The following is a 21,710-nucleotide window of genomic DNA, read 5'->3' as shown; positions in this document are numbered from 1 at the left end:
GTAATTTCCTTTACTCCACTGAAATACCGACACATCAGATTTCGGCTTCTCTTTTTCAAATTTCACAGTGAGCTCAATCATGTTATGATCACTGCCTCCTAAGGGTTCCTTCACCTCAATCTCTCTAATCACCTCCAGTTCATTACACAATACTCAATCCAGTACAGCCGATCCCCTAGTGGGCTCAACAACAAGCTGTTCTAAAAAGCCATCTCGCAGACATTCTACAAATTCTCTCTCTTGAGATCCAGTGCCGACCTGATTTTCCCAATCCACTCGCATGTTAAAATCCCCCATGGTTATCATAACACTGCCCTTCTGACAAGCCTTTTCTATTTCCTGTTGTAATTTGTAGTCCACATCACTGCAGCTGTTTGGAGGCCTATAAATAACTGCCATCAGGGTCCCTTTACCCCTGCGATTTCTTTGCTCAACCCATAAAGATTCTGCACCTTCCGATCCTATATCACCTCTTTCTAATGATTTAATATCATTTCTTACCAATAAAGCCTCGCCTCCCCCTCTGCCTACCTTCCTATCCTTCCAATACACCGTGTATCCTTGGACATTCAGCTCCCAGAGACATGCATCCTTTAGCCGCATCTCAGAGATGGCCACAATATCATACCTGCCAATCTGTAGCTGCTCGACAAGATCATCCACCTTATTCCTTATGCTGCGTGCATTTAAGTATAACACCTTAAGACCAGTATTTGGTACTTTTTACTTTGATTTCACTGCAACTTTATCGCACTGCAGCTCATCCCAATGGCTACAAATTTGCCCCATCACCTGCCTGTCTTTCCTGACATCTTTACTGCTCACTATCTTAGATTTATTTCTGTTTTCCCCTCCCTTTGCTCTGTCATTCCGGTTCCTATCCCCCTGCCAAATTAGTTTAAACCCTCCCTAACAGCTCTATTAAACCTTCCCGCCAGGATATTGGTCCCCTTCGGGTTCAGGTGTAACCTGTCCTTTTTGAACAGGTCATACTTCCCCCAGAAGAGATCCCAATTATCCAAGAATCTGAAGCCCTGCCCCCTGCACCAGTCTCTCAGCCACGCATTCATCTGCCTGATCCTACTACTCTTGCCCTCGCTAGCACGTGGCACAGGTACCAATCCCGAGATTACTACCCTGGAGGTCCTGCTTCTCAGCTTCCTTCCTAACTCCCAGAAATCTCTCTTCAGGACTTCCTCCTTTGTCCTATCTATGTCATTGGTACCAACATGTACCAAGACAACTGGCTGCTCACCCTCCCCCTTCAGAATATTCAGGACCCGATCCGAGATATCCCGTACCCTGGCACCTGGGAGGCAACACACCATGCGAGTATCTCTATCAGGCTCACAGAATCTCCTGTCCGTTCCCCTGACTATGGAATCCCCTATGACTACCACATTCCTCTTCTCCCTCCTTCTCTCCTGCACAACAGCACCAGGCTCAGTGCCAGAGACCCGGTCACCGTGGGCGTCCCCTGTCAGGTCATCCCCCTCAACAGCATCCAGAACAAGATATCTGTTGCTGAAGGGGACAGCCACAGGTATGCTCTCCACTATCCGGGCATTTCCCTTCCCTGTCTTGATAGTGACCCAGTTTTCTGACCCCTGTAGCCTAGAGATGACTACCTCCCTGTAGCTCCTGTCTATCACCTCTTCACTTTCCCTGATAAGCAGTAGGTCATTGAGCTGCAGCTCCAGATCCCTAACATGGTCTCTGAGGAGCTGCATCTCGGTGCACCTGGCGCAGATGTGGCCATCAAGGAGGCCGGAGGTCTCCCCGGACTCCCACATCTGTCACCCTGAACAAAGCACTAACCCTGCAGGCATGCTATCTAATTCTACAGGAATGAAACAGGAGAAATAAGTCTACTCACCCACTTACCTCGCCAAACAGATGAACTTTTTAAACCGTTAGCTCGTACCGTTAGCTGTGAGAGCCCTGCGGTTCCTGTCTGTCCGGGCCGATTCGTGAAGGGGGGGGAGAAGAGTTGGTGCTTCGCTCTCACCTCTCCCCGTTTACCGCCGAAGCCCGTTGATGCCAAAGCCCTACACTCTGTTACCGCTCACTCCACTGCCTGCTCCGACAGCTGCCCACTGTAGAGGGTGGTCTCCTTTTTAAACTCTCCGCGCTGTCCTGTTGACGTCACGCACCTGCGCAGTCTCACCCTTCATGCACTCAAAGAAGTTTTTTTAAAAAACTGCCTTACTTCAGAATTCAGCTCCCACGACGCTCTATAGTCCCGATCCAAGAGACAGCCGTTGGTAGCAACCTCCCTTTTTAAACTCTCCGTGCTGTCCTGTTACGTCATGCGCCTGCGCAGTCTCATCCTTCTTGCACTCGAAGAAGCTTTTAAAAAAACTGCCTTCCTTCAGAATTCAGCTCCCACGATGCTCTGTAGTCCCGATCCAAGAGACAGCTGTTGGTAGCAACCTCCCTTTTTAAACTCTCTGTGCTGTCCTGTTACGTCACATGCCTGCGCAGTCTCATCCTTCTTGCACTCGAAGAAGCTTTTAAAAAAACTGCCTTCCTTCAGAATTCAGCTCCCACGATGCTCTGTAGTCCCGATCCAAAAGGTTAGGTGTTGATCCTCTAACCTGAGTGTGGCCTCATCACAACAGTAGAGAAGGTCATGGATTGACATATCAGAATGGGAAAGGGAAGTGGAATTAAAATGAAAAGCCACTGGGAGATCCAGCTTCTTCTGGTAGACGAAGCATAGGTACTCAGTGAATCAGTCTCCCAATCTATGTCAGGTCTCACCGATGTACAGGAGGCCACACCGGGAGCACCAGATACAGTATATCACCCAATCAGACTCACAGGTGAAGTGTCACCTCACCTGGAAGAACTGTTTGGGGCCCTGAATGGTAGTGAGGGAGGAGGTGTAGGGGCAGGTGTAGCACTTATTCTGCATGCAAGAGTAAGTGCCAGGAGGGAGATCAGTGGGGAGGGACAATTAGACAAGGGAGTTGTATAGGGAGCGATCCCTGAAGAAAACAGAAAGTGAGGGGAGGAGTAAAAATGTGCTTGGTGGTGGTGTCCCATAGGAGATAGCGGAAGTTCCGAAGAATTATGTACTGGACGTAGAGGCTGGTGGGATGATGGAGGATGAGGTAATAGCAGACTTGTGTGAAATGGAAGAGATGTAGTTGAGGGCAGTGTTAATGGTGGAGGAAGAGAAGCCCCTTTCTTTGAAGAAACAAGAGAAAATCTGCAGATACAGGAAATCCAAGCAACACACACAAAATGCCCTATATTTTTATCTCCAGACCTGCTGAAGGACTTGGCCCAAAACATCAACTGTACTTTTTAGATTAGATTAGATTATGAGGACACTCAGTCCTCGTTTATCATTTAGAAATGCATGCATTAAAAAATGATACAATGTTCCTCCAGAATGATATCACAAAACAAAAGGACAAACCAAGACTAAAACTGACAAAACCACATAATTATAACATATAGTTACAACAACGCAAAGCAATACCATAATTTGATAAAGAGTAGACCATGGGCATGGTAAAAAAAAAGTCTCAAAGTCCCGACTGACTCATCATCTAATGCAGGTGGCAGAAGGGAGAAACTCTCCCTGCCATGAACCTCCAAGCACTGACAACTTGCTGATGCATTGGAAGCACCCGACCACAGCCGACTCTGAGTCTGTCCAAAAACTTCGAGCCTCTGACCAGCCCCTCTGATACAGCCTCTCCGAGCACCATCCTCTGCCAAGCGCTTCGACCCCACCCCGGCCGCCGAGCAACAAGCAAAGCCAGGGACTCGGGACCTTCTCCTCCGGAGATTCTGGACCACACAGTAGCAGCAGCAGCGAAGCAGGCATTTCAGAAGTGTCACCAGATGTTCCTCTGTGCTCTCACGTCTGTCTCCATCAAATCAGGATTGTGCACAGCACCCTACTTGACAAATAACAGACATCACCACTGGAGTGGCCGCTGCAAGCTGCGTCGCGCCACCATCTTCTCTTCCCTTTTTTCCATAGATGCTGAGTTCCTCCAGCATTTTGTGTCTATCAGTATTTTCCTAGAATCCAGTTTCTTTTCCTGAGGGAAGACATCATGATTGTTTGAAGTTACTGCTGGCTCCACTCTAGGACACAATTTGTGTTGCCATTCCTCGCCGTTGCTTTTAAGCAGCAAAAGGTGACTAATCATCCTTGAAGTTTGAGATGATGTGCCGAATCTTCGCAAACTTCTAAAAAAAAAAGGCATTGCCATTCTTTCTTTGCAATGGTACTTACTTGCTGGACCCAGGACAGATACTCCGAAATGATAACACCAAAGAATTTAAAGTTGCTGACCCTCTTCAACTCTGATCCCCTGACTGGTTTGTGGACCTCCGGTGTCCTAATCCTGAAGTCAATAATCAGCTTCTCAGTCTTGCTGACATTAAGTGAGAGGTATTTGTTGCGGCACCACTCAGCCAGATTTTCAATCTCCCTCTTACATTCTGAGTTGTCACCACCTTTGATTCAGCCAACAGTGGTGTTATCAGCAATTTTAAATATGGCATCAGAATGGACGGCTATGTGCTGAGCCAAAAGAGATGGGGGAGATTTTGGACAATTTCTTTTCTTCAGTATTCACTAAGGAGAAGGATATTGAATTGTGTAAGGTAAAGGAAACAGGTAGAGTAGTTATGGAAAGTATGACAATTAAAGAAGAGGAAGTACTGGCACTTTTAAGGAATATAAAAGTGGATAAGTCTCCGGGTCCGGACAAGATATTCCCTAGGACCTTGCGGGAAGTTAGCATGGAAATAGCAGGAGCTCTGACCGGAAATATTTCAAATGTCATTAGAAACGAGGATGGTGCTGGAGGATTGGCGTATTGCTCATATGGTTCCATTGTTTAAAAAGGGTTCTAAGAGTAAACCTGGCAATTATCTGCCTGTGAGTTTGACGTCAGTGGTGGGTAAATTGATGGAAAGTATTCTTAGAGATGGTATATATAATTATCTGGATAGACAGGGTCTGATTAGGAGCAGTCAACGTGGATTTGTGCGTGGAAGGTCATGTTTGACAAATCTTACTGAATTTTTTGATGAGGTTACTAAGAAAGTTGACGAGGGTAAAACGGTGGATGTTGTCTATATGGACTTCAGTAAGGCCTTTGACAAGGTTCAAAATGGAAGGTTAGTTAGGAAGGTTCAATCATTAGGCATTAATATGGAAATAGTAAAATGGATTCAGCAGTGGCTAGATGGGAGACACCAGAGAGTAGTAGTGGATAACTGTGTGTCAGATTGGAGGATGGTGTGTAGCGGTGTGCCTCAGGGATCTGTATTGCGTCCAATGTTGTTTGTAATATATATTAATGATCTGGATGATGGGGTGGTAAATTGGATTAGTAAGTATGCAGATGATACCAAGATAGGTGGTGTTGTGGATGATGAGATAGGTTTTCAAAACTTGCAGAGAGATTTAGGACAGTTAGAAGAGTGGGCTGAAAGATGGGAGGTGGAGTTTAATGCTGAAAAATGTGAGGTGCTACATTTTAGTAGAACTAATCAAAATAGGACATACATGGTAAATGGTAGGGCTTTAAGGAATGCTGTAGAACAGAGGGATCTAGGAATAATGGTGCATAGTTCCCTGAAGATGGAATCTCATGTGGATAGCTTTTGGTTTGCTGGCCTTTAGTAATCACAGCATTGAGTATAGGAGTTGGGATGTAATGTTGAATTTGTATAAGGCATTGGTAAGGCCAAATCTGGAGTATTGTGTACAGTTCTGGTCACCGAGTTATAGGAAAGATGTCAATAAAATTGAGAGAGTACAGAGGAGGTTTACTAAAATGTTGCCTGGGTTTCATCTCCTAATTTACGGAGTTGAACAAGTTAGGTCTTTATTCTTTGGAGTGTAGAAGGTTGAGGGGGGACTTGATAGAGGTGTTTAAAATTATGAGGGGGATTGATAAGAGTTGACGTGGTTAGACTTTCTCCATTGAGAGTGGGGAAGATTCAAACAAGAGGACATGGGTTGAAAGTTAGAGGACAAAAGTTTAGGGGTAACGTGAGGGGGAACTTCTTTACTCAGACAGTGGTAGCTGTGTGGAACGAGCTTCCAGCAGAAGTGGTTGAGGCAGGTTCTATGTTGTCATTTAAAGTTAAATTGGATAGATATATGGACAGGAAAGGAATGGAGAGTTATGGGCTGAGTGCAAGTTGGTGGGACTAGGATATGGTAAGAGTTCGGCACGGACTAGAAGGGCCAAGATGGCCTGTTTCCATGCTGTAATTGTTATGTGGTTATATGTGGCATTGGAGCTGTGCCTAGCCTCACAGCCATAAGCATAAAGTGAGTGTTATAGCGATTTTTGGGGTTAGCACAGGTGGCAATTAACTTAACCAACTTTGGCCACTAGCCTTCAGATTCAAATATGCACTTAAGCTTAAATTTAAAATGCAGACCAGACAGACCAGGAAACAAGCATTAAACAAATTGTCTACATATGCATAAATCCAATCAACATCCCATTGCACGGATACAACAGTAATTAACACTTATTGTGGGTGTGATATTGGAAAGATCCAGGCATTTGAAATTGTCACATATGAAGCTCAAAGAGGGCATTGTAAATATGGATTTGTTTGAATTGTCCTGCATTTTCTTTGATCTTTAGCATATAAAATGAGTGTAAACCTTTCAACTGAAAGGGCCTCAGTATGATGCCTACTGTATCTTGTTTTGTCAAATAAACAGGCTGCCTCATAATTACCAGTACTTTTCTCAGGTGACTTCATTCACACAACATTTGGTGTCAGATGTGGAATACCTTCTGTGACCCATCATGTGGCTAATGATCTTAGCAGTCTAAGTGGGCGAGCATTTTAGAATTAGCACTCACACTTCGATCTGCTCAGGTCGGTGGTACATGGAATGCAAGGTATCATGAACACAGGGAGCTGAACTGGTAGATATAAAAGTGGTGTGTGCATACGTGCATGAGTGCTTATGTAAGAGACAAAACTTTGTGTATTAATTTGGTGAGATGAGGCCACCAGTTGCGAAAGGAAGTTATTGAAGGCCAGCGGGGGCATATATATACTTGTTCCAGGAGCTGCATTTTAGTATACACATTTTGCAAGTTTATTGCAAAGGACTACAGTGGGGATATAACCATATGACAATTACAGCACAGAAACAGGCCATCTCGATCCTCCTAGTCCATGCCAAACACTTACTCTCACCTAGTTCCACTGACCTGCACTCAGCCCATAACCCTGTATTCCTTTCCTGTCCATATAGCTATCCAATTTAACTTTAAATGACAATATCATGAGTTTAGACACACATACGTGGCAGATTGCGGAGTATGCTGTGGTTTAAGTGTGTACTGTTTAACTTGTATCTGTCATTTATGTTTTGCATTGTGTGGGAATTGCTGTGGAGATATTTCAGGCAGAGATTTCACCCCGATGTACCTGTCAGGATAGCACCTAATGAGGTCAGGCAACGTCAGGTCAAGAACCCTGATGATCTGAACTAGCCCTTGACTCTGATTATGACCATTCATAAGCCCTTCACCCCCGGGGGAGAAACAGAGCATTTTGTCAGAGTTGTCCTCACTTAAAGTCGCATGTGAGAATTTGGAATTCTGGCGCAAGCTCGAGGAAGTGGTTGAATTTCATCAGATGCATCCTAAAGATATACACATGTTGGTAAAAGCAAAGTGCCCGAGGATTATGTGGGACAGTATGGCCGAGGGGGTGCAAGGTGGTACATGGGCAACTTCTAGGAACTCCAGCAGTGAAAAAAGATTCCGCTCTTTTAAAAAGGAAGTGAGGCAGCGACTAGCAGGAAGTGAGAGTAACTGGCGAACAATAATGGCAGTGATTCAAACAGCTAGATAGACAGAAGGTAATTACTGAGCGTATGAGGAGTATTCAGGGTTGGATAATCCAGGGAGGGATGACCCAGTCCTGAAAGTGATGAAGGAAGGCCTGAGCTCAGCCCACCAGCGAGTTTTAGAGTTAGAGATAGCAGTGGGGTTGACCTAGTTTCATGGGCCAATAAGATAGACCAAAGAAAATGCAAGAAAAATTGTAAACTGGCTGTAGTGGATGTAGCTGCTGTGATGTCATAGAGGGTTTGCTTGTGTGCTAGCAATGAAGGCACCTAGCAAAGGACTGCCAGACCAAGCATAAAACAGTAAAGGAGTTGATATGCTACAGCTGTGGCCTACCAGGGCATGGTTGGAGGCAGTATCCAAAAAAAGGGAAGAAAAACAGGTGAAAGTCACAGTGAAAGCAGAAGACACCGAGAGCATGACAGAAGTCCGTGAGTAGCATGCTAAAGTGTACTCTGTAATGGTAACGGTACTCTGTAATGAAGGCTGGTTGCTGAAAGTAGATTACAGTCGGCCCTCCTTATCCGCGAGTTCCGCATGCGCGAATTCAACCAACCGCGAATCGAGAAAACCCGGAAGTGCTCTTCCAGCACTTGTTGTTCGAGCATGTACAGACTTGTTTTTCTTGTCATTATTCCCTAAGCAATGCAGTATAACAAATATTTTACATCTCACTTACATTGTATTAGGTATTATAAGTAATCTAGAGATGATTTAAAGTATACGGGAGGATGTAAGTAGGTTATCGTGGATCAGGATCGAAAAAAAACGTAAGTTCTCTTACTAAGTAAGTCGGAACAGGTACATCCAGTATTATTTAGCGTCAGTTGGTCAAATGTTTGTCTTAGTATATAGTATATATTTTACCTTTCTATGCATATAAAATACTTAAGAAACATATGTTTCAGCGCCGGGCTCGGGATCGGAAGTTCCTGAGTTCGATCCAGTGACAGATCACTCCTGAGTGCGCTCTCCATTGCTGTTGGGTTGATGTGAAGGATCAAAAACCCAAAACCCAATAATTAAACCACTGCATTGCTTAGTAATAATTGTAGCTTTAATTGGGCAGGGCCTTTCTCATTTTATCCTTTAAAATTGTTCCGATCATTGACCGACTGTAGCCTAATGCTTTTCCAATGACCAATGGCGTTTCACCGCTTTCTGATTGCTTTACTATTTCCACTTTAATTTAAATCACGATCGTGATTATTTTCGTGAAGAAACACTGAGGATTTAGAGCTCCACTGCCGGGTCCTAATGCCCACCGCACCAAGACAGGTTAAATAAGGTCCAAGGTTCCCCTGGGTCCTAAGATCCACCACATTGAGACAGGTTGAATAAGGGACTTGAGCATCAATGGTTTTTGGTATCCGCAAGGGGTCCCGGAACCAATCCCTTGCAGATAAGGAGAGCCGACTATATAAGTTGAATAGCAGAGAATAGAAAAGATATTGGGGAAAATAGATGGAGGGGGATTTAAGTTAAAATAGAGACAGCAACAGCAGGTTCTACAACTTCGATGGTATGGCAGTCTGAGAAAGATTGCACACAGCATCTGAAGGCAGTCACCCCCACCCTGAATAGTATGATGGCGGGAAGACCCAGGCATTTGAAAATGTCACATATATAGCTCAACGAAGGCATTGTAAATATGGATTTGTTTGAATTGTCCTGCATTTTCTTTAATCTTTAGCATATAAAATGTGTGTAATCCTGGGCAGGCAGACCTTTCCACCAAAAGGACCTCAATATGATGCCTACTGTATCTTGTTTTGTCCAATAAAGAGGCTGTTTCATAACTACCAGTCTTTTCTCTGGTGACTTCATTCACACAACAGTGAGTAGAGCAGGGTCGAAGCACACAGCTTTGCAGTGCACCAATGCTGATGTTGATTGTGGAGGAGGTGTTGTTACCAGTTTGACCTGACTGGGGTCTGCAAGTGAGGAAATCGAGGATCTAGTTGTACAAGGAGGTATTGAAGCCAAGGTCTTGAAGCTTATTGGTTAGATTTGAGGGGATGATAGTATTGAATGCTGAACTGTGTTCCCAAAAAAACAACCATGTCCTAAGACTTTGTCCCTGATTTTTATATCCTTCATCTAGTGGAATGCATCTAGATACTTCTTAGACATTGTGAGAATTTTTGTATTCACTATTCCCATGGGAATTATATTCCAGATTCCAATCATTCTCTGGGTGGAAAAATTCTTCCTAAGATCCCATCTAAACCATACTGTGCAAACGTCTTATGCACATATATGTAGCTAGGGTGCCAAAAACCTTTGCACAGCACTGTAGTAATTTTATGTATTGCACTGTATTGCTGCTGCAAAAAAATTCATAATATATGTGAGTGATGATAAATCTGATTCTGATGTGGGTCTTTATTGTGGATTGAGTGTACGAAGGAGGCAGGGATGGGGGAGGGAGGAGGAAGAACCAGAGAGACATTCTGTAATGATCAATAAACCAATTGTTTGGAATCAAATCACCTTGCCTGGTGTCTCAGGGCTGGGCACCACCCCGGCACTCCTTCTCTGCCACCTGTCCCATACTGCTCGGGCAGCACTCCACCCTTGTCATTCGCAATATCCTTTGCTCCCGCCAGATTTACAAATTCGCTCTCTGCTCCATGTTAACAAATACAGTACAGTGCAAAAGTCTTAAGCACCTTAGCTATATATATTTGTCTATGACTTTTGCACAGTACTGTGTCTTAACATAGACCTTGGCCCTCTGGTTTTAGACGACTCTGCAAAAGAAAAAATGTTTCTTACTATCTGCCCTGTCTGTGCCCTCCACAATTTGGTATGCCTCAAATGGTCATGCCATGGACTCATATTAGCTCATGCATCATCTCAAAACTCACTCATCCACCAACCTTTCTACTGTCAACATATGTGAACATGTTGCACTGCCTTTTCAACTAAGTCACTGATATAAATTATTAAAGCTCAAGTTCTAGGATAATCACTCTGGTATCTCATTAATAAGAGTCTATCAATGCAACAAAGACCAATTTCCATCTGTGAACTAATCCTTTGGGGAATGTAGGATGTAAAAATAAAATGTTCTCTAGGTTTGATTGCTAAGTGAGGAAGGAGTGTAGCACAACTTGTCCTTAAAATTGTTCACAAAAAAAGGAAGGAATATAAACAGAAAATGTTAGAAACGCTCAGGAAGTCAGGCAGCATCTGTGAAGCAAAATATTTCAGTGTTACTGGTTCAGCTTAATGGCCTTTCAGAAGTGAGAAAAATATAGGTGTGTATTCTTGGAACAACATGAAACTTCCTTGTATTTTAGATAGTTCACTCACCTTGTCTGAAGTTTTCCAAGTTGCGAAACTCTACCAGTGTGTTACCATAATAGTAATTGGTGATGTAAATTTTATCACTTCGTGCTAATGGATCCTTCATCCAGGCCCCTTCATTTCTCCCATAAGTGTGTTTGGTCTTGGGTTTAGAGATGGTAGACAAAGTCTCTTTGCATTCACCTGCAAGTAAGAATATTGGCATGTTAGCTTTACTGTATGTCACATAATAATAACCCTCTGTACAATAACATCAAATATTCTTGCAGGCATAATGATCAAAAAGCCCACAGTCAGACACGCAATCATTATGTAGGTATTGCAGATCACCCAAAGAACCAATGCTCATACTGCCCTGCTAAGTTGAGAACTTCAGCAAGACAAGAACACAGAAAAGAAGCAACACACATCAAAGACGCTGGTGAACCCAGCAGGCCAGGCAGCATCTCTAGGAAGAGGTACAGTCGACGTTTCGGGCGGAGACCCTTTGTCAGGACTAACTGAAAGAAGAGCTAGTAAGAGATTTGAAAGTGGGAGGGGGAGGGGGAGATCCAAAATGACAGGAGAAGACAGGAGGGGGAGGGATGGAGCCAAGAGCTGGACAGTTGATTGGCAAAAGGGATATGAGAGGATCATGGGACAGGAGGCCTAGGGAGAAAGAAAAGGGGGAGGGGGGGAAAACCCAGAGGATGGGCAACTGGTATAGTTAGAGGGACAGGGAGAAAAAGGAGAGAGAGAAAAAGAATGTGTGTATATAAATAAATAACGGATGGGGTGTGAGGGGGAGGTGGAGCATTAGCGAAAGTTTGAGAAGTCAATTATATAAATAAAGAAAAGAAGCAGTCTGTTCTTATCAAGATGAGAACTCTCAGTACCTTTGGTACAGAAAGCCAACTACAAGTGTGGTGAAACTGCCACCCATCAAGCTCACAACCTACCTCCTTGAACTGAAAATGGTTAAAACAATCTGATGTTATGCTATAGTACATTAATAAATACTCACTGTTATTAATCTGTTGGCTTCTCTGCATGAAACATGAATATAGTTTAAATCAAAACTATCACTGCTGTTCACTTTTATTTAAGAAAACAAATGCACAGTAAATGAATAGAATCAAGCCAGCTAATGGCAGGCCGCTCAGCCTTGCAAAAGTGCTAGGGAGTTTACTGGAGAAATTTCCAAGGGGTAGGATTTATGTATATTCGGAAAGATGGGGACTCATCAGGGATAACCATCAAGGCTTCATGAGGGGAAGACTCCTGTCTCACAAATTTTTTGAGGTGGTAACTAAGAGAAACAATAGAGAGAGGGGAAGGAGGATTTGTGTAGATGGGCAAAAAGGTGGGCATGCACGCGATGGGCTGAAGGGCCTATTTCTGTGCTGTATGACTCTATAGTTGCAGAAAATCCTCACCTCTGAAAGCAATAAGATAAATTTACCAACACACACAAATTTCTGGAGGAACTCAGCAGGCCAGGCAGCATCTAGGAAAAGAGTACAGTTGATGTTTCAGACCGAAACCCTTTGGCAGGACTAGAGAAAAAAAGTTGAGGAGTACATTTAAAATGTGGGGGGAGGGGAGAGGGAATCACAAGGTGATGGGTGAAACCTGGAGAAGGAAGGATGAAGTAAAGAGCTGGGAAGTTGATTGGTGAAAGAGACAGCAGGCCATGGAAGAAAGGAAAAGGGGGAGGAGCACTAGAGGGAGGTGATGGGTGGGCAAGGAGATAAGGTGAGAGAGGAAAAAGGGGATGAGAAATGGTGAGGGGGGCGCGGACGGGATTACTAAAAGATTGAGAAATTGATATTCATGCCATCCGGTTGGAGGCTACCCAAATGGAGTATAAGATGTTGTTCCTCCAACCTAAGTGTGGCCTTATCACAATAATGGAGGAGGCCATGGGTGGACATATCGGAATGGATATGTCACGCCACCCCCCATTTCCCCTCCTTCACCATTTCCCACCCCCTTTTCCCTTTCTCACCTTATCTCCTTGCCCGCCCATCACCTCCTTCTGATGCTCCTACCCCCTTTTCTTTCTTCCATGGCCTTCTATCCTCTGCTATCACACTCTCCCCCTCTCCAGCCCTGTATCTCTTTCACCAATCAACTTCCCAGCTCTTTACTTCATCCTTTCCCCTCCAGTTTCTCTCTCCCCTCCCCCCACCTTTTAAATCTACTCCTCAGCATTTTTCTCCAGTCCTGCTGAAGGGTTCTGGCCTGAAACATCGGTTGTACTCTTTTCCTGGATGTTGCCCGGCCTGCTGAGTTCCTCCAGCATTTTGTATGTGTTGCTTGGATTTCCAGCATCTGAAGATTTTTTCTTGTTTGTGATTGGAAGATAAATCTACCATTCCAGCTAAGAAACAATTCCAAATATGTACTGTAACAGAAGTATTAGCACTTATATTGAACCTTTCACATCATTGGGGTATCCTCAAGTGTTTCACTGCCAATGAACTATTTTAGTCATCTTTGTAAATTTAACAGCCTATTTCTACACAGCAAGTTTTATATGACAATGACCAGATCTTCATCCTTTCAATAAGTAATGCTTTTTTCAGGAATAGAAGTGGCTAGTACACTTGGGAAAATTCTGATTTTTTCAAAATAGAGCCATGTTTTAAAATGCACTTGTGAGAAAAAAAGTGGGTCCTCAATTATAATGCTTAATCTAGAATTAGGATGGCTTCCTAGTGGATGAGTCAGATTAAGTAAAATGCAATTTATAATTTAGGACATTCTGATGACAGACACTTCAGCCAGTAAATTTTTGGCAACCATTCCCAGCTGGTCAGACACTTTGTGCTACAGTTTTGGAAATTGCCTGCACATAAAAAAGTTTGATGCAAAAAATAAGTGATTTAAAGCATTAGTGGGCTTGTACTTCAGATAAATGTCAGAGCCTTGTGAGTTTTGATTGGGCGTTGACAATGGAAAGGTTTGACATTAAGTACTTATAACCGTAGCAAGGATTTTCGTCTGACCCATGGACGAAACAGAAACTGGCTCAGCCAGTGGCTCCCCTACTGGGATTCCATTAGACTGTATTTTGCTTCAGAATCTTGTATGATCCTGGAGCAGCTGGAGCTGTGGATGCAGGTGGAATAAACGGAGCATTGAGCAGCTCTGTAATTAGCGAGCTTCAATACTGAACATAGAATATCAAAGCTCAGTTAAATTGTTACTGGATACTTGTATGTTGCCGAGACCACTGATCCAGCTTGGTTTACCGTGCATTACAAGCTAGGTTCACTTTCTAGGTTATTCTCTTTCTAGTCAGGGTTTCATGTTTCACTGTTATTCTTTACTGGAATGTGTGTACAGTATATTAGTACATGTGCAAGTCAGTCAAAGACAGTATCACTCCTGTTTCACAATCCCATCAATACCACGAGATACTATGGCTGTCTGTGTTTCTTAAATGATAACTGGTCAACTCACTCTCAGGACCTTTAATGTCACCATTAATCCAAGGTGTTTCATAAAGTGAGGAAGGAAGAGACCCTGAACTATTTTGGAAAGCATCAAGTTGGATAAGTTGCCGGGACCGGATGGGATGTACCCCAGGCTACTGTGGGAGGTGAGGGAGGACGTTGCTGAGCCTCTGGCAATGATCTTTGCATCATCAATGGGGACGGGAGAGATTCCAGAGGATTGGAGGGTTGCGGATGTTGTTCCTTTATTCAAGAAAGGGTGTAGAGATAGCCAAGGAAATTATAAACCAGTGAGTCTTACCTCAGTGGTTGGTAAGTTGTTGGAGAAGATCCTGAGAGGCAGGATGTATGAATATTTGGAGATGTATGAATATTTGGAGATGTATAATATGATTAGGAGCAGCCAGCATGGCTTTGTCAAGGGCAGGTTATGCCTTATGAGCCTGATTGAATTTTTTGAGGATGTGACTAAACACATTGATGAAGGTAGAGCAACAGATGTAGTGTATATGGATTTCATCAAGGCATTTGATAAGGTACCTCATGCAAGGCTTATTGAGAAAGTAAGGAGGCATGGGATCCAAGGGGACATTGCTTTGTGGATCCAGAACTGGCCTGCCCACAGAAGGCAAAGAGTGGTTGTAGACAGGTCATATTCTGCATGGAGGTCGGTCACCAGTGGAGTGCCTCAGGGATCTGTTCTGGGACCCTTATTCTATGTAATATTTATAAATGACCTGGATGAGGAAGTGGAGGGATGGGTTAGTAAATTTGCTGATGACACAAAGGTTAAGGTGTTGTGGATAGTGTGGAGGGCTGTCAGAAGTTACAGCGGGACATTGATAGGATGCAAAACTGGACTGAGAAGTGGCAATGGAGTTCAAACCAGATAAGTGTGAAGTGGTTCATTTTGGTAGGTCAAATATGATGGCAGAATATAGTATTAATGGTAAGACTCTTGGGAGTGTGGAGGATCAGAGGGATCTTGGGGTCCGAGTCCATAGGACACTCAAAGCAGCTGCGCAGGTTGACTCTGTGGTTAAGAAGGCATACGGTGTATTAGCCCGCATAAATCGTGGAATTGAATTTAGGAGCTGAGAGGTAATGTTGCAGCAATATAGGACCCTGGTCAGACCCCACTTGGAGTACTGTGCTCAGTTCTGGTCGCCTCACTACAGGAAGGATGTGGAAGCCATAGAAAGGGTGCAGAGGAGATTTACAAGGATGTTGCCTGGGTTGGGGAGCATGCCTTATAAGAATAGGTTGAGTGAACTCGGCCTTTTCTCCTTGGAGCGACGGAGGATGAGAGGTGACCTGATAGAAGTGTATAAGATGATAACAGGCATTGATCGTGTGGATAGTCAGAGGCTTTTTCGCAGGGCTGAAATGGATGCTACAAGAGGACACAGGTTTAAGGTGCCGGGGAGTAGGTACAGAGGAGATGTCAGGGGTAAGTTTTTTACTCAGAGAGTGGTGAGTGCGTGGAATGGGCTGCCGGCAATGGTGGTGGAGGTGGATATGATAGGGTTTTTTTTAAAGAGACTTTTAGACAGGTACATGGAGCTTAGTAGCTGTAGGTAATTTCTAAGGTAGGGACATGTTTGGCACATCTCTGTGGGCCGAAGGGCCTGTATTGTGCTGTAGGTTTTCTATGTTTCTAGCACAGACACAGACGAGTCAGCCCACCATGCTAGGGTAACAATAATCAGCACAGGGTTACTAAAACCACATACCCACTTTAGTCATGCATTAAAACTTTCCTCATTGCATTGTAAAGGTCCTAACAGCACACTTTATCACATTGAGCTACTTGGTAATATTTCCTATTGATCCATCATTATCCCTGGGAACCACTTAAGGGTAAAAAACTGAACCGTCTTGATACACTAGAACTTAATACTAGGCCCTAGCCTCTAAATAAAGAGAATGAACTACTTTTAGAAAATTGCAATTTGAAAGCAGTCTTTCTTACCCCTATTGTGGGCTTGACCTCTTTGTCCATTTGGATCAAGGCTGGAATGACATCTAATACTAACTGTACCGGAGCACAAAGAAAACATCGATGAGGAGAGTTTTATGAATTCTTCTTCCTAGATAGACAATTTGGATCAAGGATGATGCTTGCATTCCAGTTTTGGGAGTCCTGAAATGCCACAGTGGACAACGTGAGAGCCCAGGCTCTTCTACAGAAAGGGCCTGATGCGGCTTTCCTTCTGTGTGCTCCTGATGCATGGATCCAGTACCAACCCCAAATGCTTCTTCACCACTTTTAGTGGTTACGGGCTAAAGATTTCCAGAAGTTCAAAGTAAATTTATTTTCAAAGTATATATATGTTACCATATACAACTCTGAGATTCATTTTCTTGTGGGCATGCTCAATAAATCCATAATAGAATAATTACCATAACAGAATCAACGAAAGACCACACCAACTTGGGTGTTCAACCAGTCTGTAAAAATCAACACACTGTGCAGCTACATAAGCAATAAGTATTGAACAGATGAGATGACATGTCCTTGAAAGTGAGTCCATAGGTTGTGGGAACATTTCAATGATGAGGCAATTGAAGTTGAGTGAAGTTATTCCCTGGGGTTCAAGAGCCTGATGACTGAGGGGTAACAACTGTTCCTGAACCTGGTGCGTGAGACCTGAGGCTCCTGTACATTCTTCCTCATAGCAGCAGCAAAAACAGAGCATGAACTAGATCGGGGGTGGGGGTGTGGGGTCCCTGATGACGGATGCTGCTTTTCTGCGACAGCATTTTATGTAAGTACGCTCAGTGGTGTGGAGGGCTTTACCCGAGATGGACTGGGCTGTATTCACTACTTTTTGTACAATTTTTTGTTCAAGGATATCAGTGTTTCCATACCAGGCTGTGATGCAGCCAGTCAATATACTCTCCTCTGCACATCTTTAAAAGTTTGTCAAAGTTTTAGATGTCATGCTGAATCTTTACAAACTCCTAAGGAAGTAGAGGTGCTGCTATGCTTTTTTCAAAATTCCACTTATGTGCTGGGTCCAGGAAAGCTCCTATGAAATAATAACACCGAAGAATTTGAAGTTGCTGACCCTCTGCATCTCTGATCCCCCAATGAGGACTGGCTCATGGACCTCTGGTTTCCTTCACCTGAACTCAATAATCAGCTCCTTGATCTTGCTGACATTGAGTAAGAGATTATTGTTATGGCACCTCCCAGCTAGATTTTCAGTCTCCCTCCTATATACTGATTCATCATCACCTTTGATTCGGCCAACAACAGTGGTGTCATCAGTAAACTTGAATATGGCATAGAATCTGTGCTCAGCCACACAGTCATAGGTGTACAACAAGTAGAGCTAATCACACAGCCTTGTGGTGCACCTGTGCTGATGGAGGTGGTGGAGATGTTTCCCTTGGCCCATTGGTATTTACCAGCATTTGACTCTGTATCCAAAGGTCCAACGTCTGAAAATTTTTAAAACTACAAAAGGAAATCAGAAATAAAACCAGAAAATACGAGAAACACAAGGCAGGTCAGGCAATATCAGTGGAATATGAAACAGGTTCAACACTTCAAACTGAAGATCCCTGTACAACACTGGAAAAATGGGATAACAAACTTGTTTTCTTACTTTTCTGTTTCTAATGAGGGATCGTTGACTTGAAAGATGTTGACCATTTCTCTTTCCACAGGTGCTTCTAACACAGGGGTAGGCAACCTACCAGATCCGGCCTGCGAGCAAATATTGAGATACTATGCTTATCTGGCCCACAAGCGATTTTTCCTTATTCTGAGTGTTTCACGCAACCACACTAATGGATATGCATGGTGTCTTGTTACACTGGCCCCAGGTTCTGTTTTGTTCCAAACCAAACACTGGTATATACGAATGAGGGGAAGGCAGACTACCCCATTAATACGTATTAGATACCCACCGTGCGTGCGCAGGTTTTCAGATGGGATCGTTCAAATTTGTAAACAGAAACAGCGTCACTGTGTTTTAACAAGAAATCCATGCTAAATATCCAGATATTTATGTGCTACAATACTTGTTGAATAACTCGCGTTTTGAAATAAAATCAAAGAAAAAAATTCCAATGGCAATGAATGCAAAATGCAGGAAGGTAGACGCTGAGTGCCAAAAAAGCAGTGAAAATGAAGGAAATACCCGTGCCAGCTACAAAGTCTCAAAACGTATTGCAGAAAAGATGAAGTCTTACAAATGGAGAGTTTGTCAAAGAATGTTTACTGGCAGTGGTGGATATTGTTTGTCCTGAAAAGAAATCTTTATTTGCATCTATCAGCCTGTCAGCAAGAACGGCAAGTTGAAGAAATATCAGCCGATGTTAAAAGTTGTTTAAGGGATGCCTGCAACAAATTGCATTTTTTTTTCAATTGTGCTTGATGAGAGTACAGACTTGAGAGACACTGCTCAACTTGCAGTGTTTGTGTGAGGAGTGACCTCGACTTTTCAAATTTTTGAAGAGTTTATTCAATTAATTCCCATGAAGGACACAGTTACTGGAGCAGATATTTTTGAAGCTTTGCTGAAAATGATGTCAGAAATGAAACTTAATGTGTCGAAGCTAATTGGCATCACAACTGACGGGGCACCTGCAATGATGGGACAGAAAAACTAAACTGAGTTCTTTGATTACTAATTGGCATCCTGGTTAAGCACAGATGATTTTCTAGCATGTGTTATTCATTAATTTGAGGCAAAACATAACTAGATGTACTTAAATGGATAATTCCCATATTTCAAGTTTTTTATGGCATTTATCTGGCCCACCGTCCGCTCATTAATAAGTGATCCGGCCCACAGTGGGAAAAAGGTTGTCGACCCCTGGTCTAGCATTTCAGGTGCTCCAACCTACCTGTTTACCACCTATTTGTGTGGAAGCTTATCAAAGTGTGATTATAAACCACAAGCGAATTCAAAGCATGCAGTTATCAAATTATAACCTTTCCCAATAAATGGAATAAACTCAGCACAATTTATCAATATATTCTGCAATTATAAAAAGCAAGTTCTGTTTTGATGGGATCTCACGTACCAAAACTTCGGTAACCATCATTCCAATTGTAGCTTACACGTTGTCTCCGTGTGCCCTCCATGTGGAATTTCCGTCTGGCAGCGGGAGGAAGTAAGGTTGTCCTGGCATGTGGAGAACGGGTTTTAGTTCTTTGCTTGGGGGTGGTGACGGTGCCTGCCATGGTTGAGGTGATGGTGGGTGTGGTGGTGGTTGGTGTGGTAATAGTGGGTGTTGTGGGCACTGTGGTGATGTTGGTGACAGTAGGTGCTGTGGTTGTAGCAGATGTGGTGGTTGGTACTGTGGTTGGTATAGTTGTGGTGGGGGCAGCTGTTGTGGTGGTGATAGTCATTGTGGTGAGTGTTGTGCTGGGTTTGGTGGTTGCAGAAGTGGCGGCTGTGGGAGGTGTCATCCTCCTGATGGTTGGCATTGTGGTTGTATTGTGTGTTGTAATGGGTACACTTGTCATAATGGTGGGTGAGGCAGTGGTTACAGTGGTGGGTGAGGCAGTGGTTACAGTGGTGGGTGCAGCAGTGGTTACAGTGGTGGGTGAGGCAGTGGTTACAGTGGTGGGTGCAGCAGTGGTTACAGTGGTGGGTGAGGCAGTGGTTACAGTGGTCATAATGGTGGGTGAGGCAGTGGTTACAGTGGTGGGTGCAGCAGTGGTTACAGTGGTCATGGTGGTGGGTGAGGCAGTGGCTACAGTGATCATGGTGGTGGCTGCAGTGCTTGTTGTGGTGGGAAGCTCAGTGGTTGCTGCTGCTGTTCCAGTAGTTGTGGGGACCGCAGTGCTCAACCTAGTTGTGGGCAGGTGTTTGGTATTAGTTATGTGGGCTGTGGTGGGTGGGGCAGCAGTTGTGTCCAAGTGGGGTGGGATATTTGAAACAGTTGCTGCAATGTCATTGGGGATGATGATGGGAACTTCGCCGTTAGGAATTGTTGTGGTGGTGACTGCAGGGGATGTGAGAGCAACTTTGGATGGTGGAAGGGAAGCAGAAATTCGTGGGGATGTGATGTCAGTTGCATGAGTCGTCGCAGGAGGGGGAATTGGGACTGTGGTAAAAGTTGTGTTTACTGTGGAGAGAGTGTGGGTAGGAGGTGGGATAGAAGCAGTGGTGTTGATAGCTGTGGCAGACTCTGAGGCATCGGTTTGGCTGGCCTGAGCAAGATGCTGTTCTGGAGTGATCACAGTAAAGTTAGTTATATTGGTACCACTGGACGTGACCGTCATACTGGGAATTGTTGAACCTATGACAAGTACTGGACTAACACCAGTCAAAGCCTTCGTCTCATCTGTGATATTCAGCTGATCACTGGATTTTGTTGCTGTCTCTGAAGTGATGGTTGTCAGGGCAGGAAATGGTGCCTGAGAAGCATTAACTACAGGATCCATCTGTTTAATAGGCTGATCATCCAAAAAGAGGAGAGTTCCATCCTCGCCACTGGCAGAGCTGGCTTCTGTTCAGAGTAAGAAACAGTGAGTTAAATTCTGCTGAAAGGCCCCATCTGTAACCTAAATCTTTAATACCTTACTTATGTTAACCTCTTGCTGTATACTTCCTGTTTTTAAATGAAACTCAGTATCCAATAAAACCTTGTTTATTTTTACATTATTTCCAGAATAAAGATGATTGCAGCAGTGGATATTTTACTGGCTATAGTTAGCTTCAGTTCAAAGGTAATTAAGTGGTAACATCACTATTGGAAATGAAACTTGTTCCAGTTATTGACATTTCCCACCAGGTTGTTCTTAAACACTTGAGTCAGTAAGGGTGAAAAACAGATCTCTAGTAAGAATTCTCAGAGCCTGAGGCCTTTTAAGATTCTCCAGTGTTACTTTCTGGAAACATGAATTAGCACAAACTAAATCCTGGTGCAAGTCTACATACAAAAGTTTGCAATGCTCTTCAAAATAAGTAAGTCACATTGTGCTTTTCTAAACATATCAGCAGTGTAAATCCTGCCCTAAAACTATCTCTTAAGTCAAAATGTCTATTTATGATTAATCACCTATTAGACAGAAAACCCCCCATCCTTTCTACTGGAGTAATTGTTAACTTGGGCAACAAGTATG

The 21,710-nt window shown here is 43.6% G+C and overlaps 1 protein-coding gene across 3 annotated transcripts in view; it reads right to left on the bottom strand.

The window, feature by feature from the left end:
- Positions 1 to 21,710, bottom strand: part of LOC134354655 (olfactomedin-like protein 2B) — a 70,654-nt gene that overhangs the window by 10,841 nt on the left and 38,103 nt on the right. For all 3 annotated transcript variants that reach the window (XM_063063730.1, XM_063063729.1, XM_063063731.1), the window contains 2 exons: positions 19,661 to 21,094; positions 11,187 to 11,363 (listed from right to left, as the gene is read on the bottom strand). In XM_063063730.1, coding sequence (XP_062919800.1) covers positions 11,187 to 11,363; positions 19,661 to 21,094 — 1,611 coding nt within the window. The remainder of the gene's footprint in view (positions 1 to 11,186; positions 11,364 to 19,660; positions 21,095 to 21,710) is intronic.

This window comes from Mobula hypostoma, chromosome 12 (genome assembly GCF_963921235.1).
Source record: "Mobula hypostoma chromosome 12, sMobHyp1.1, whole genome shotgun sequence".
NCBI classification, from domain to species: domain Eukaryota; kingdom Metazoa; phylum Chordata; class Chondrichthyes; order Myliobatiformes; family Myliobatidae; genus Mobula; species Mobula hypostoma.
The sequence above is the reverse complement of the archived record's forward strand: the minus strand, read 5'-3'. Positions and strand labels throughout refer to the sequence as shown.